General features: G+C 42.5%; 1 protein-coding gene across 1 annotated transcript in view; it reads left to right on the top strand.

The window, feature by feature from the left end:
* Positions 1-1,544: 1,544 nt before the first annotated feature.
* Positions 1,545-15,660, top strand: part of TMEM123 (transmembrane protein 123) — a 73,303-nt gene continuing 59,187 nt past the window's right edge. Inside the window, exons 1-4 of the mRNA XM_065944467.1 lie at positions 1,545-1,833; positions 6,712-6,768; positions 10,530-10,589; positions 14,313-14,372. Of these exons, the coding sequence (XP_065800539.1) occupies positions 1,734-1,833; positions 6,712-6,768; positions 10,530-10,589; positions 14,313-14,372 (277 nt within the window). The 5' untranslated portion in view covers positions 1,545-1,733. The remainder of the gene's footprint in view (positions 1,834-6,711; positions 6,769-10,529; positions 10,590-14,312; positions 14,373-15,660) is intronic.

Below are 15,660 nucleotides of genomic sequence, written 5' to 3'. Positions count from 1 at the left end.
TACAATGATAGACTGAACCTGAGATCAGAAATTATACAATCTGTCATAACATATTTTGTGGGGTTTAACCGCTATATCAAGGCCTTTATGTCATGAAATCTGGGTCAGGTGCCAAAAGAATCAACAACATTTTGATCTGCAACATTTATATAGTTGGGCTTGGGGTGTAGCTGGATGTTATGTGCCCTGGATCCTTCTCAACTGAGGGTTTCCCACCCAAATCAGGATTAAATTTTTGTCATTCTCTTGCATCAGCCACGGGTTACTACAGGTTATTTCAGAGTTCTTAGCAGAAACAAAATGCACACTTTAGGAGTACTGCAAGTCAAGACAGGTGAGTAGCACTGGCTCCAAGGGCTGAAGAGATACTTAGGCAAAAACTATTCAAAACAGCTTATTCCATCCCAACTGGGATAGCAGACGCCTTCTCCAAGGAGAGAACGTACTAGGTTAGACGTGTGCAAACTCGGTCTTGCCGGCTATACTTTCCTCTGAATAGCTACCAGATTCTTCCGTGTCCCCCTGCCGCCATCCCCCGCACCTCCGCCCCAGAGTCCACTTTAACAACTGCTTTAGGCACGGAAGCTGTCTAGAGAAGCCGGGAACCTGTGAAAGAAGATGGCGTATAATTTGGGGTATAGAGATAAGAAGATGGCGTATAATTTGGGGTATAGAGATCAGGATGTTTTAGGTATAAAGTGAGTGAAGTCACTCAGTCGTGTCCGACTCTTTGCGACCCCTTGGACTGTAACCCACCAGGCTCCTCCATCCATGGAATTTTCTAGGCAAGAGTACTGGAGTGGGTTGCCATTTCCTTCTCCAGGGGGGTCTTCCCAACAAGGGGATAGAACCCCGGTCTCCCACGTTGCGGGCAGACGCTTTACCGTCTGAGCCACCAGGGAATCATAAACGAATTTGTCGAGTCCTCCACCTCTCGCCCCATCTTAGGCTAGATCACTCAGAAAAAAACAACAAAAAAAGACCCTCTGACGGCCCAGGACCCTTCAAAGGGGATCCCATCTACTCCAGCTTCTTTCCTGGACCTCCCTTTACTCCGCCCTCGCCCAAGGCTTCTCCCTCTCACTCGAAGCCGCAAGCATCCCACGAGCCCCACCATAAATCTACTCTTCAAAGACTTCCTTCCGAGCCCAGCAAAGCCCGGCGCGCTCGCTATCCGGAGAGGCAAAGGTGTTCGCTATTTTCCAAAAAAACCCACGAAACTGCCATTTGTGGGGGGGAAAAAAAAAAGGAACCTGATGAAGCCTTCTGGGGCTCGCAGACGCGCGCGGGAAGGGGAGGCAGCAAGGACAGCCCTACGCTGCCAAAAGCAAGCCCCGCCCCGTCCCCGCCCCTTCGCCTCGGGCCCGCCCCCCGCCTTAGCCCCGCCCCGCCTCCTCGGCCCCGCGCCCCTGCCACGGCTCCGGCCCGCCGCATCAGCCCCACCCCGCCCCCAAGCCTAGGCCCCGCCCCAAGCCTAGGCCCGTGCCCGCCCCTCAGCCCCGCCCCACCGCCTCGGCCCCGCCTCGCCCCGCCCCGCCGCCTGGGCCGGCACGCGACGCCCCCTCCGGGTCAGGCTCCCGCGCCCGATTTGGTGTTTGGGGGGAGGCGGCGGGAGGGGCGGCGTGCGCGGCGGAAGGGGAAGGGGAAGGGGAGCGGGAGCAGGCTCGCAGCCGTGCCGCTGCCGCCGCCGCCCGGTGAGGACCCGCGAGGCCTCGGCGTCCCGCCTCGGAACAATGGGACTAGGCACGAGAGGTTTCCTGACGTTGCTGGCCCTGGGGGTCGTGCTTGGGGTGGCGCTGCTGAAGGTCTTCACGGACAGCGCGGACCCCGAGGGTGAGTGACTCCGGGGCCGTTCTCGGCCCGCGAGCCTCCCGGCTGGCTGTGGCCGCGCGGAAAGTTATGCGAGTGTGGGGATGGGCGCGCGGCGGCCGTGCGCGGGCCTTAGGGCGGCGGGGGACGGCCGAGCGCGGGCCTGAAGGCGGCGGGGGGCGGCCAGGAGGCCTCTCGCCCCGCGGGGCCGCCCGCGGAAGGAGCGTCTGGCCCTCCCCTCAGCTCCGGGGCGCGCCGCGGCCGGGGCCGGAGGGCGGCGAGTCACCTGTTGCGCTACCGACGACCGGCCTGCAGCGCAGTTGTTCCAGCCTTTCCCCGAAGTTAACGTTTCTCGGGTAGGTTAGAGTTCCTCTCAGGCTTCCTTTTGTCAACGGTTAGGGGGACTGGAAAATATGTCTACCGACTCCTGAGCAGACGTATCTACCAGTTAGATCCTAACCTTTCAGCGTTTTCCGGCGTCTCATCGCCTCGTGTAAAATCAAACCAATTATGCATGTATAGTCTTAAGGACCCCGGACGCCTCAAGTTCGCACTTTGGGGTTCAGGTTGGGAGCTTCGGAGGCGTGTGGCCAGCCCTCCCGGGCGCGGGTGATGCTCGCGCCCTTGTGGATGGCCGCTCCCGGCCCCTCGTGTACCGTAAACAGCGGCCGAGGCGCATTGACTCTGCCGCCTTGAACAGCTGCGCGGATGTTAGGAGTTCAGGACACCGCCAGTAGGGTAATGACAGAATGATTTTGACCTTTAACTTCAGGGGGAAGGGAGGTGTCCCTTTAGGCCCTTGGCCTTTTGGGGACTTTTTCGATAAAGCGGCGAAAGCTGGGATTTCCTGTGTAAATTTTGTTTTCTCTTTGTCAACTCTTATAGAAATCAGATCACTGGTTAATGATCAGTAAACCAGAATAAGTTAGTTTAAAGACCCAAGCTTTTCATGGTTTTTAAATTCTATCCACTGTATATTTAGCTTTACATTAGTTTTATCTAGAGTTTGCAAAACCAGATGGTTCAGACACAACGCCTACTTTTGCTAGAATAATCTGGGTGAATTAGACAACGACTTTCCTTTGTTTTGCTGAATTTTTTTGTTTGCTTTGCTGAATTGCACATGTGACAGACTAACTTTGTAGACCTCATTTTGAGATCCTTTAAGGAAAGAATGATCAGTAAAAGCATGTCCATCATATTTTCAATATTACGAGGTGTTTGATTGTAAAAGTGAACTATCTAGAGTTAAAGAGTATAACTTGGTGCTAATTTTATACCAATATTTATGTCAGTAGGTCTCCAATTTTTATGTTACTTTGTGAAAGTATACCTTTTTATTGTTTCTCTGAAGAATCACTGAGTAAAGTGTCCTTGCTTTTCTTTCACCTTCATAACAGATTTTTTTGCCCTAATTTAATACTCCCTGTTTGACAGTTCTGTTTATTACCTGATGTCTCACTAGATGTTAATGCTATTTGAAAATTTTGGAATGCTCTACTATGTGAGAGCCTTGATTTCATGAACTGGTATCACCAATGTGAGCGGGAATCCGTTTCTCCAGACTATAATGTCACCTTGAAACTAAAGGAAGGTTCTATAAAGGACATCTCAAAAGAACAAGTAAATGTTATCCTAGTGTTTATAGGTCATCTGTAATCTGTTTAAAGTGTCATTATGAAGTACAGTGATTTTTGTCATACAAGAGTTCCATAACTAATTTTTACTAGACACTTTCATTTCACTCTGTGAGCTCCTCACTCTGTGCTAATTGAGGTCTATACATCATCCCATTGGATCCTTCCAGTATTATCCTCATTTTATAAATGAGGAAACTGAGGAAAATGAGGAAACTTAGAAGTTACCTAACTTGTGCAAAGTGAAACAGCTAATACAGGTTTGATTTCAGAGTTCAGAATCCATCTTTCAACCATTTTCCACTAAGCTGCATTGTGTGATGTTGACTCTTCAAGCAGTACTGTCATTGCCCAGAATATTGTGGGAAAAGATAAAAAGCGTTACTGAAATTCTACTTTTAAGATTTTCTTCAGTCTGCTGCATACTTTAATAAATATTTTCAGTTGAAGGAGGAAGGATAGTTTAAACAAGTTAGCAAGCCAATAAACAGGATAGATGGTGGTAGTGCAGCGAAAGATGTAAGGGAGGGGAAGGCTGTTACTCAGGACTGTTAGTGGCAAGTGACAGAAACCCACCTTAAACAGTCATAGGGGAGAGAAGGGACTTTAATGACCTTGAACTGAAAAGTCCAAGGGTTGAGGTGGCTTCAGAAATGCTGCATTCAAGAGATCAAACAGGTTGCTAAGAGACAGCCATTTCTAATGGTCTAGATTACATCTGTCAAACCTTTGGCAAGCCTTAAAGTGTTCTTAGCCTGCAGGGGGAATCCAAATAAGAGGAACTTTCTTTTTTTTTTAAGAGGAACTTTGTAAAGTGGTTCAGTTCAGTCCCTCAGTCCTGTCCGACTCTTTGCGACCCCATGGACTGCAGCACTCCATGCCTCCCTGTCCATCACCAAGTCCTGGAGTTTACTCAGACTCATATCCATCGAGTCAGTGATGCCATCCAACCATCTTATCCTCTGTTGTACCCTTCTCCTTAACCTTCAGTCTTTCCCAGCATCAGGGTCTTTACCAATGAGTAAGTTCTTCCCATCAGGTGGCCAGAGTATTGGGGTTTCAGCTTCAGCATCAGTCATTCCAATGAATATTCACGACTGATTTCCTTTAGGATGGACTGGATTGATCTCCTTGCAGTCCAAGGGACTCTCAAGAGCCTTCAACACTCAAGTTCAAACGCATCAATTCTTTGGCGATCAGCTTTCTTTATAGTTCAACTCTCATATCCATACATAACAACTGGAAAAACCATAGCTTTGACTAGATGGACCTATGTTGGCAAAGTGATGTCTCTGCTTTTTAATATACTGTCTAAAGTGATTGGCAGACTTCAAAAGCCACCATAATGGGTAGCCAATTAGGAGATGAAATCAATCTTTAATGAAACTATGCCACTTTATGAATTTAACTTAATTCCATGTAGTGTATTATTCTACTGTAATACTTGCTGTTTTCTTGTCAAGTAAAGCATCCGCCTCCTTGTACTTAGATCGTCCAAAACATTCTTTATTTCAGTGCTTGCACACAGTAGGTACTTCATGAGTATTTTTTGAAAAAGGGTGAAGAGCTTTTTTTCAAAGCTTTTTTCAAGAGGCAGTTTCTGCCTTCTTGCTCAAGCCAAAAAAAAAAAAAAAAAAAAAGGAAAGCATCCATCAAAAGAGTGACAACATCAGGGAGAGAAAAACAGGAGGCTCTTGTAATCTGGGCAAGAGGAAGACATGGGGTAATGGAGATAAGTGGGTAGAGTCTAGATCTACTTGGGGAGTGGAACTGAAATCATTGCTAATGGATTGGATGGTGGAGTAAGGAAGAAGGAAGAATGAAATGATAACTTCCGGGAGTTAGGGTTGAGCAGCCAGCAATGCAACAAGTGGGAACATGCGGGAAGAAGCCGGTTTATCGTAGAAAATCAGCACTTCCATTTGGCACTCTCATGTACACGCTTTGGAATCAAACAGCCTGGTCCACATCTGAGAATCCGCCACTTACTGGCTGGGTGGCCAGAATCTGCCTGCAAGGCAGGAGACCCTGGTTCGATTCCTGAGTGGGAAAGATCCCCTGGAGAAAGGGATTGGCTGCCCACTCCAGTATTCATGGGCTTCCCTGGTGGCTCAGATGCAGTGCAGGAGACCTGGATTCGATCCCTGGATTGGGGAGATCCCCTGGAGGAGGAGATGGCAACTCATTCCAGTATTCTTGCCTGGAGAATCTCCATGGACAGAGGTGCCTGGTGGGCTACAGTCCATGGGATCACAAAGAGTCAGACCTAAAGGAGCAGCTAAGCACAGCTGGGTGGTCTCCTGTGGGTCTTCTGTCACTCCTAGCTGTGTTCCTATCACAGAATTGTTTTGGGGGTAGATGGGCTGATGCAGGTTATGTACTCCACACAAGGCATGGCATGTAGTAAGTCCTTCATAATATTGTCAATTATTTGCTACCTGCTGCTAAATACATCTATATACATAATATACTGACCTTGATCTTTTTCAGGTTTAATCTTCATACCATAGTCTTTTGGGATAAATGGATTATGTCTCCAGCAAGAGAAAGAAATTTGCACACATAGTAAAGATAGCTCCATCAGAACTGTTATTGCATACTTTTTTATACTTGGGAGGTTTTTGGGGTGGGGGACGCATTCCTTGAAAAAGTATACAATAATACACTTGCTCGCCTCCTGTGTAATATATGTGTTTAATCTTCTATTATGCAAAGATCCAGGGCGAATAATACACTGTGAAAAGTTGCTTAACTGAAACATAGAATTCTTCCAAACTTTTTCCAAATTTTAAGGTACTACTTAAAAATTCAAAGAATTATATCAAGAAGGCTTCCAATTTTACGTGAAAACCCTAAGCCACTTCATCTTCTCTCCATTGTATGAAGTTAGGCATGCTGGTGTACAAGACCTGGGCACTCGTTAATAGTAAGGGTGGTCCACTGTCCTCAGAAGACCAGAGTTGTCGGTAGTAGAAATTTCTCATCACCACATGACCCATGTACAAACTATTTTATCAGTGGCTGGCACATATTAAGTACCTGGTAAGTGTTACATTAGCTATATGTTTTCTGTCTTAAAATATCCAGTGATACACATCTAGATTCATGAACAGTTTCAAGGCATGTTTTATAGGAGCAGTGGCAAAAGTAGAACTTCCTGTGGAAAAATCTTCCCTCCCCTCAGAGGCCGAAAGAAACATACTGCCAGTATTCTTAGTTAAATATTGATGTCCGTTGTTCACAGGATATTTCTTTGTTTTTATAGGAACTCCAAGTCAGAAGAATCCTATGTCTGTAGAAAACTCCCACAGTGACCAAGGAGGTGAGTTTTAAGAGGTCAGAAAACAGATTATCTGTCTAGCATACATAAAGTAATATCAGCTAGTCCAGTACATATTAAACTGGTACACTGATATGTCTTAACCATGATTTGTGCATTTGTGATTACTTAAAGCCTACCATCAAAGACATCCTTTAGCAGGCATCAGGAAATGATAGCTCACTGGATTCATCATCTTTCTCAGTTTAGCAAATTGTCAGTAAATTCTAGAACTGTTAATAAAAAAATGCTGGAATTTATTAGTGAGTTTTGAAGCACATTTTTAGGTGTGACATTTTGGGCTCTGCCTATAGACATGAACTAGAATTCATAAATCTGCTGATCTTGCTGGTGGAAGAAATCACTTTAAGCTGGTCAGCTATGGCAGCCTTATTTTGCCTTGGTGGACTCTAAGGAGATCCTGCTTATATTTCACCCATTAGTTAGATTTCAGTCCACCCCATTGCTTCCTTCTTGAAACAGTAGATGAAACTTTTTTCTTATGCTTTTAGTTTGGAACAGATGGATTTCTTCCTGATTTTCTGAATTGACATGGAAGGGTAGGAACCAGATTAATGTTATAAATAAGAGTACTATCAATGCATGTTTCTTCTAAGTCATATTTAGTTTATCTTCTCACTGCCTTTATTAAGAGTGACAGAGGTAGAAACTTAAAAAGGTACACAAATCCTATCCTTGGATCCATTTTTTCTATTTTTTTCAACAAATATTTATTGATTATTTCTAATGTGTGGACACAGTCCAAAAGGGACCAAGTCTCTGACTTCTTGGAATTTTTCTTTTTGTTTTATTTTATTGTTCAAACATACACATAACTTAAAATTCACAGTGTTAGCCATTTTTAAGTGTACGGGTGGCATAATTATATTCACAATATTGTGCAATATCATGGAGATTTTTTATTAATATTTTATTAAAGTACAGTTAATTTGCAATTTTGTGTTAATTTCTTCTGTCCAGCAACATGACTTAGGTATATACATGTATACATTCTTTTTTATTTTCTTTTCCATTGTGGTTTATTCCTGATTATTAAATGTAGTTCCCTGTGTACCTTTGTTGTTTCTCAATTCTATGTGTAAAAGTTTGCATCTACTAACCCCAGACTCCTAGTCCCTCGCTCCGCTTGGAAACCTTGGGGTTTCCTTGGAAACCCTAAGTCTGTCTGTATGTCTGTGAGTCTCTTCCTACTTCACAGATAGGTTCATTTGTGCCATGTTTTATATTCCGTATATAAGTGATTTGTTTTTGTTTAGTCACTAAGTCGTGTCTGCCTCTGTGACCCCACGGACTGCAGCATGCCAAGCTTCCCTGTCCTTCACTGTCTCCCAGAGTTTGCTCAAACTCATGTCCATTTAATCAGATCACTGATTAATCAGTGATTAATCCATCCAGTCACCTCATCTCTGTTGCCCTCTTCTTCTCTTACCCTCAGTCTTTGGCAGCATCAAGGTCTTTTCCAGTGAGTCAGCTCTTAGCATCAGTTGGCCAGAGTATTGTAGCTTCAGCATCAGTCTTTCCAACGAATATTGAAGGTTGATTTTCTTTAGGATTGACTGGTTTGATCTCCTTGCTGTCCAAAGGACTCTTAAGAATCTTCTCTGGGATCACATTCAAAAGCATCAATTCTTCTGTGTTCTTTATGGTCCTACTGACATCCGTACATGACTACTGAAGACCATAGCCTTGACTACATGACCCTTTGTTTGCAAAGTAAATCTCTGCTTTTTAATATGGTATCTATATAGTGATTGCCAGACTTCAAAAGCCACCATAATGGGTAGCCAGTTAGGAGATGAAATTAATCTTTGATGAATCTGTCCCACTTAATGAACTTTACTTAATCCCATTTAGTGAAGTATTCTGCTGTAATACTTGGTATTGTTCCGGCATGTAAAGCACCTGCCTCCTTGTACTTAGATCGTCCAAGACATTCTTTATTTCAGTGCTTGCACACAGTAGATACTTCCTAAGTATTAGTTTGAAAAAAAGGTGAAGAAGTCATAAAACTAGAAAGAGCTTAGAAAGAAGGCACCTTCTGCCTTCCTCCTCAAGCCAGAAAAAAAAAGAAAGCCTCCGTCATAAGAGTGACAACAGCAGAGAGAGAAAAACAGGAGGCTCTTGTAATCTGGGCAACAGGAAGACATGGGGTAATGGGGATAAGTGGGTAGAGTCTAGATCTGCTTGGGGAATGGAACTGATATCATTGCTAATGGATTGGATGGTTGAGTGAGGAAGGAGGAAGAATCAAAAGATAACTTATGGGTGTTGGGGTTCAGCAATCAGCAATGCAAAACTGGGAACATGCAGGCAGAAGCAGGTTTATCATAGAAAGTCACACTTCCATTTGGCACGCTCATGTACATGCTTTGGAATCAAACAGCCTGGTCCACATCTGAGAATCCACCACTTACTGACTGGGTGGCCAGAATCTGCCTGCAAGGCAGGAGACCCTGGTTCGATTCCTGGGTGGGAAAGATCCCCTGGAGAAAGGGATTGGCTGCCCACTCCAGTATTCATGGGCTTCCCTGGTGGCTCAGATGGTAAAGAGTTCACCTGCAGTGCAGGAGACCTGGATTTGATCCCTGGGTTGGGGAGATCCCCTGGAGGAGACCATGGCAACTCACTCTAGTATTCTTGCCTAGAGAATCTCCATGGCCAGAGGTGCCTGGTGGGCTACAGTCCATGGGATCGCAAAGAGTCAGACATGGCTGAGCAACTATGCACCGCTGGGTGGTGTCCTGTGGATCTCGTGTTGGTCTCCTCTCGGTCTCCTCTGGGTCTTCTGTCACTGCTTAGCTGTGTTCTTGTCGTAGAATTCATTGGGGATTAGATGAGTTGATGCAGGTTACATGCTCCCCACAAGACCTGGCATGTTTAAGCCCTTCATAATATTGGCAGTTATTTGGTACCTGCTGCTAAATACATCTAAATACATAGTCGACTGACGTTGATCTTTTTCCGGTTTATTCTTCACACCATAGCCTTCTGGGATTAAGGTACTATGGTTCCAGCAAGAGGAAGAAATCTTCTCACACAGTAAAGATTGCTCCATCAGAATTGTTATTGCTTACTTTCTTCGTACTTGAAAGGTTCTTTTTGAGGGGAGCCCTTCCTTTTACAAACTACACAATAATACACTTGCTCGCCTCCCATGTAATATATTGTTTAATCTTCCATTATATAAAGATCCAGGGTGAATAATGCACCCTGAAAAGTTGCTTAACTGGAGCATAGAATTCTTCCAAACTCTTTCCAAATTTTAAAGTACTAATTAAAAATTCAAATAATTATATCAAGAAGGCTTGCAATTTTACGTGAAAACCCTAAGCCATTTCATCTTCTCTCCATTGTATGAAGTTAGGCGTGCTGGTGTACAAGACCTGGGCACTTGTTAATAGTAAGGGTGGTCCACTGTCCTCAGAAGAGCAGATCTGACTGTGGTAGAAACTCCTCATAACCACATGGCCCATATACAAACTATTTTATCAGTGGCTGGCACATAGTAAGTACCTGGTAAGTGTTACATTAGCTATATGTTTTCTGTCTTAAAATATCCAGTGATACACATCTAGATTTATGAACAGTTTCAAGGCATGTTTCATAGAAGCAGTGACAAAAGTAGAACTTCCTGTGGAAAAATCTACCCTCCCACCCCTCAGAGGCCGAAAGAAACATATTACCAGTATCCTCAGTTAAATATTGATGTCCTTTCTTCACAGAACATTTCTTTGTTTTTATAGGAACTACAAACCAGAATGATCCTAAGTCTGAACAAAACTCCAATGGTAACAACCAAGGAGGTGAGTTTTAAAAGGTCAGAAAACGGATTATCTGTCTAGCATACATAAAGTAGTATCAGCCAGTAAAGTACATGTAAACTGGTACACTGACCTGTCTTAACCATGATTTGTGCATTTGTGAGTACTTAAAGCCTACCAACAAAGGCTTCCCTTAGTAGGCATCAGGAAATGATAGCTCAGCAGATTCACCATCTTTTCAGTCTAGCAAAGTTGTGAGTAAATTCTAAAACTATTAAGAAAAACATACTAGAATTTATTACTGAATTTTAAATCACCTTTTTAGGTATGACCTTTTTGCTCTGCCTATGAATGTGAACTAGAATTCATAAATCCGCTGATCTTGCTGGTGGAAGAAATCACTTCAAGCTGGTCAGCCATGGCAACCTTAATTTGCCTTGGTGGACTCTAAGGAGACGCTGCTTATATTTCACCCATCAGATAGATTTCAACCCACCACTTTGCTTTCTTCTTGAAACAGTAGATGAGACTTTTTTCTTGTGCTTTTAGTTTGGGACAGATGGATTTCTTCCTTGATTTTCTGAATTAACATGGAAGGATAGGAACCAGACTAAATGTTATAAGTAATAGTACTATCAGCGCATGTTTCTTCTAACTAATATTTAGTTTATCTTTTCACTGCCTTTATTAAGAGTGACAGAGGTAAAAACTTAAAAAGGTACACAAATCCTATCCCTGGACCCGTCTTTTGTACTTTTCTTCAACAAATATTGATTGAGTGTCTCTAATGTGTGGACACAGTACGAAAGGGACCAAGCTCTGACGTCTTGGTGTTTTGGTTTGTTTTTTGTGTTATTTTATTGTTCAAACGTACACATAACTTAAAATTCACAATGTTAGCCATTTTTAGGTGTACAGGTGGCATTAAATATATTTGCAATGTTGTGCAATGTCATGGAGATTTTTTATTAACTTTTTACTGAACTACAGTTATATTACAATGTTGTGTAATTTCTGCTGTCCAGCAAAATGACTTAATTATATGCATGTATACGTTCTTTTTTATTTTCTTTTCCATTGTGGTTTATTCCAGAATATTAAATGTAGTTCCCTGTGCACCTTTGCTGTTTCTCAATTCTATGTGTAACAGTTTGCATCTACTAACCCCAGACTCCTAGTCTCTCCCTTCCCTTGGAAAGTTTGGGGTTTCCTTGGAAAGCCTAAGTCTGTTCTGTATGTCTGTGAGTCTGTTTCTACTTCAAAGGTCGGTTCATTTGTGCTATATTTTAGATTCCACATATAAGTGATTTGTTGTTGTTTAGTTACTAAGTTGTGTCTGATTCTGTGACCGCGTGGATTGCAGCATGCCAAGCTTCCCTGTCCTTCACTGTCTCCCGGAGTTTGCTCAAACTCATGTCCATTTAATCAGATCACTGGTTAATCAGTGGTTAATCCATCAAGTCCCATCATCTTCTGTTGCCCCCTTCTTCTTTTGCCTTCAGTCTTTCCTAGTATCAGGGTCTTTTCCAATGAGTCAGCTCTTTGCATCAGGTGGCCAAAGTATAGTAGCTTCAGCATGTCTTTCTAATGAACATTGAGGTTGTTTTCTTTAGGATTTACTAGCTTGATCTCCTTGCTGTCCAAGGGACTCTTAAGAAACTTCTCCGACACATTAAAAAGCATCAATTCTTTCTGTTAAGTCTTCTTTATGGTTCGACTCACATCTGTAGATGACTAGTGTAAAAACCTTAACTTTGACTAGGTGGACCTTTGTTTGCAAAGTAATGTCTCTGCTTTTTGATGAGCTATGTATTAAGTGATTGCTAGACTTCTAAAGCCACCATAATAGGTAGCCAGTTAAGAGATGAAATTAATCTTTAATGAATGTGTGGTACTTTATGACCTTAATTCCATTTAGTGAAGTATTCTGCTGTAATACTTGGTCTTTTTTTGTCATGTAAAGCATCTGCCTCCTTGTACTTAGATCGTCCAAGACATACTTTATTTCAGTGCTTGTACACAGTAGATACTTCGTAAGTATTTTTTTAAAAAGGTGAAGAGGTCTTAAAACTAGAAAGAGCTTAGAAAGAAGGCAGTTTCTGCCTTCTTCCTTAAGCCAGAAAAAAGAAAAAAGGAAAGCCTCCGTTATAAGAGTGACAACAGCAGGGAGAGAAAAACAAGACGCTCTTGTAATCTGGGCAACAGGAAGACATGGGGTAATGAGGATAAGTGGGTAGAGTCTAGATGTGCTTGGGGAGTGGAACTGAAATCATTGCTAATGAATTGGATGGTGGAGTGAGGAAGAAGGAAGAATCAAAAGATAACTTCCGGGGTTAGGGTTGAGCAACCAGCATTGCAACAACTGGGAACATGCGGGCAGAAGCAGGTTTATCGTAGAAAATCAGCACTTCCATTTGGCACTCTCATATGCGCGCTTTGGAATCAAACAGCCTGGTCCACATCTGAGAATCCGTCACTTACTGGCTGGGTGGTCAGAATCTACCTGCAAGGCAGGAGACCCTGGTTCGATTCCTGAATGGGAAAGATCCCCTGGAGAAAGGGATTGGCTGCCCACTCCAGTATTCATGGGCTTCCCTGGTGGCTCAGATGGTAAAGAGTCCACCTGCAGTGCAGGTGACCTGGATTCGATCCCTGGGTTGGTGAGATCCCCTGGAGGAGGACATGGCAGCTCACTCCAGTATTCTTGCCTGGAGAATCTCCATGGACAGAGGTGCCTGGTCGGCTACAGTCCATGGGATCGCAAAGAGTCAGACATGACTGAGCAGCGATGCACAGCTGGGTGGTCTGTGGGTCTTTGTCACTGCCTAGCTGTGTTCCTGTCACTGAATTGTTTTGGGGGTTAGATGGGCTAGTGCAGGCTACATGCTCCCCACAAGGCCTGGCATGTTTAAGCCCTTCATAGTATTGGCAGTTATTTGGTACCTTCTGCTAAATACATCTAAATACAAGTCTACTGACCTTGATCTTTTTCAGGTTTAATCTTCACACCATAGCTTTGGGATAAATGAATTACGGTTCTAGCAAGAGGAAGAAATTTGTACTCAGAGTAAAGATAGCTCTGACAGAAATGTTATTGTTTACATTCTTTGTACTTGGAACATTTTTGGGAGTGGGAAAGGCCTTTGGGAAAAATTCACAATAATACACTTTCGCCTCCCATGTAATATTTGTGTTTAATCTTCCATTATATAAAGATCCAGGGTGAATAATGCACCCTGAAAAGTTGTTTAACTGGAACATAGAATTATTCGAAACTCTTTCCAAATTTTAAGGTACTAGTTAAAAATTCAAGAATTATATCAAGAAAGCTTCCCGTTTGATGTGAAAACCCTAAGCTACTTCATCTTTTCTACAATGTATGAAGTTAGGCTTGGTGGTATACAAGACATGGGCACTCGTTAACAGAACTGGTGGTCCACTGTCCTCTGAAGAGCAGAGTTGTCAGTAGTAGAAATTTCTCATCACCACATGTCCCATGTACAAACTGTTTATCAGTGGTAGGCACATAGTAAGTATCTGGTAAGTGTTACATTAGCTATATGTTTTCTGTTAAAATATCCAATGATACAGATCTAGATTTATAAACAGTTACAAGGCATGTTTCATAGAAACAGTGGCAAAAGTAGAACTTCCTGTGGCATAATCTACCCTTCCACCCCTCAGAGGCCAAAAGAAACATATTGCCAGTATCCTTAATTAAATATTGATGTCCTTTCTTAACAGAATATGTCTTTGTTTTTATAGGAGCTCCAGGCCAAAATAATCCTCAGCCTGTACAAAACTCCAATGGTAACAACCAAGGAGGTGAGTTTAAAAAGGTCAGAAAATGGATTATCTGTCTAGCATATATAAAGTAATATCAGCTAGTCCAGTACATGTAAGCTGGTACACTGACTGTCTTAACTATGATTTGTTCATTTGTAAATACTTAAAGCCTCCCATCAAAGGCTTCCCTTAGTAGGCATCAGGAAATGATAGTTCACTAGAGTCATCATCTTTTTCAGTCTAGCAAAGTTGTGAGTAAATTCTAAAAGTATTAATAAAAACATACTGGAGTTTGTTAGTGAGGTGAAGCTCATTTTTCGGTGTGACATTTTTGGCCTATGGATATGAACTAGAAATCATAAATCTGCTGATCTTGTTGGTAGAGGAAATCACTTTAAGCTGGTCAGCCATGGCAGCCTTAATTTGCCTTAGAAGGAGACCCTGCTTATACTTCATCCATCCGTTAGATTTCAGTCTACTCCGTTGCTTCCATGTTAAAGCAGTAGATGAGGCCCTTTTCTTGTGCTTTTAGTTTGGGACAGATGGATTTCTTCCTTGATTTTCTGAATTAACATGGAAGGATAGGAACCAGACTGATATTATAAATAATACTACCATCAACACATGTTTCCTCTAATGTATATTTAGTTTATCTTCTCACTGCCTTCTTTAAAAGTGACAGAGGTACAAACTTAAAAAGGTACACAGATCCTTCCCTGGTCCCATTTTTTTCTACTTTTATTCAACAATTATTAATTGAGTGTCTCTAATGTGTGGACACAGTACAAAAGGGACCAAGCTCTAAGTTCTTGGAGTTTTTGTTTGTTTTTAGTTTTATTTTATATTTGAAACATTCACATAATATAAATTCACAATGTTAGTCATTTTTAGGTGTACAGGTGACATTACATACTTTCACAGTGTTGTGCAATATCATGGATACTTTTATTAATTTTTTATTGAAGTATAGTTAATTTGTAATGTTGTATTAATTTCTGCTGTCCAGCAAAATGACTTAGTTATATACATGTATACAGTCTTTTTTATTTTCTTTTCCATTGTGGTTTATTCCTGAATATTAAATGTAGTTCCCTGTGCACTGTTGTTATTTCTCAATTCTATATGTAATAGTTTGCATCTACTATCCCCAGACTCCTAGTCCCTCCCTCCACGACTTTTGCTCCCCCTTGGAGACCCTAAGTCTGTTCTGTATGTCTCTGAGTCTGTTTCTACTTCATAGATAGGTTCATTTGTTCCACATTTTAGGTTCCACATATAAGTGATTTGTTGTTGGTTAGTCAGTAAGTCATGTCTGACTCTGTTACCC

This window comes from Muntiacus reevesi, chromosome 9 (genome assembly GCF_963930625.1).
Source record: "Muntiacus reevesi chromosome 9, mMunRee1.1, whole genome shotgun sequence".
In the NCBI taxonomy this organism is placed as follows: domain Eukaryota; kingdom Metazoa; phylum Chordata; class Mammalia; order Artiodactyla; family Cervidae; genus Muntiacus; species Muntiacus reevesi.
Note: the sequence above shows the minus strand (reverse complement) of the source record. Positions and strands in the feature narration are given on the sequence as shown.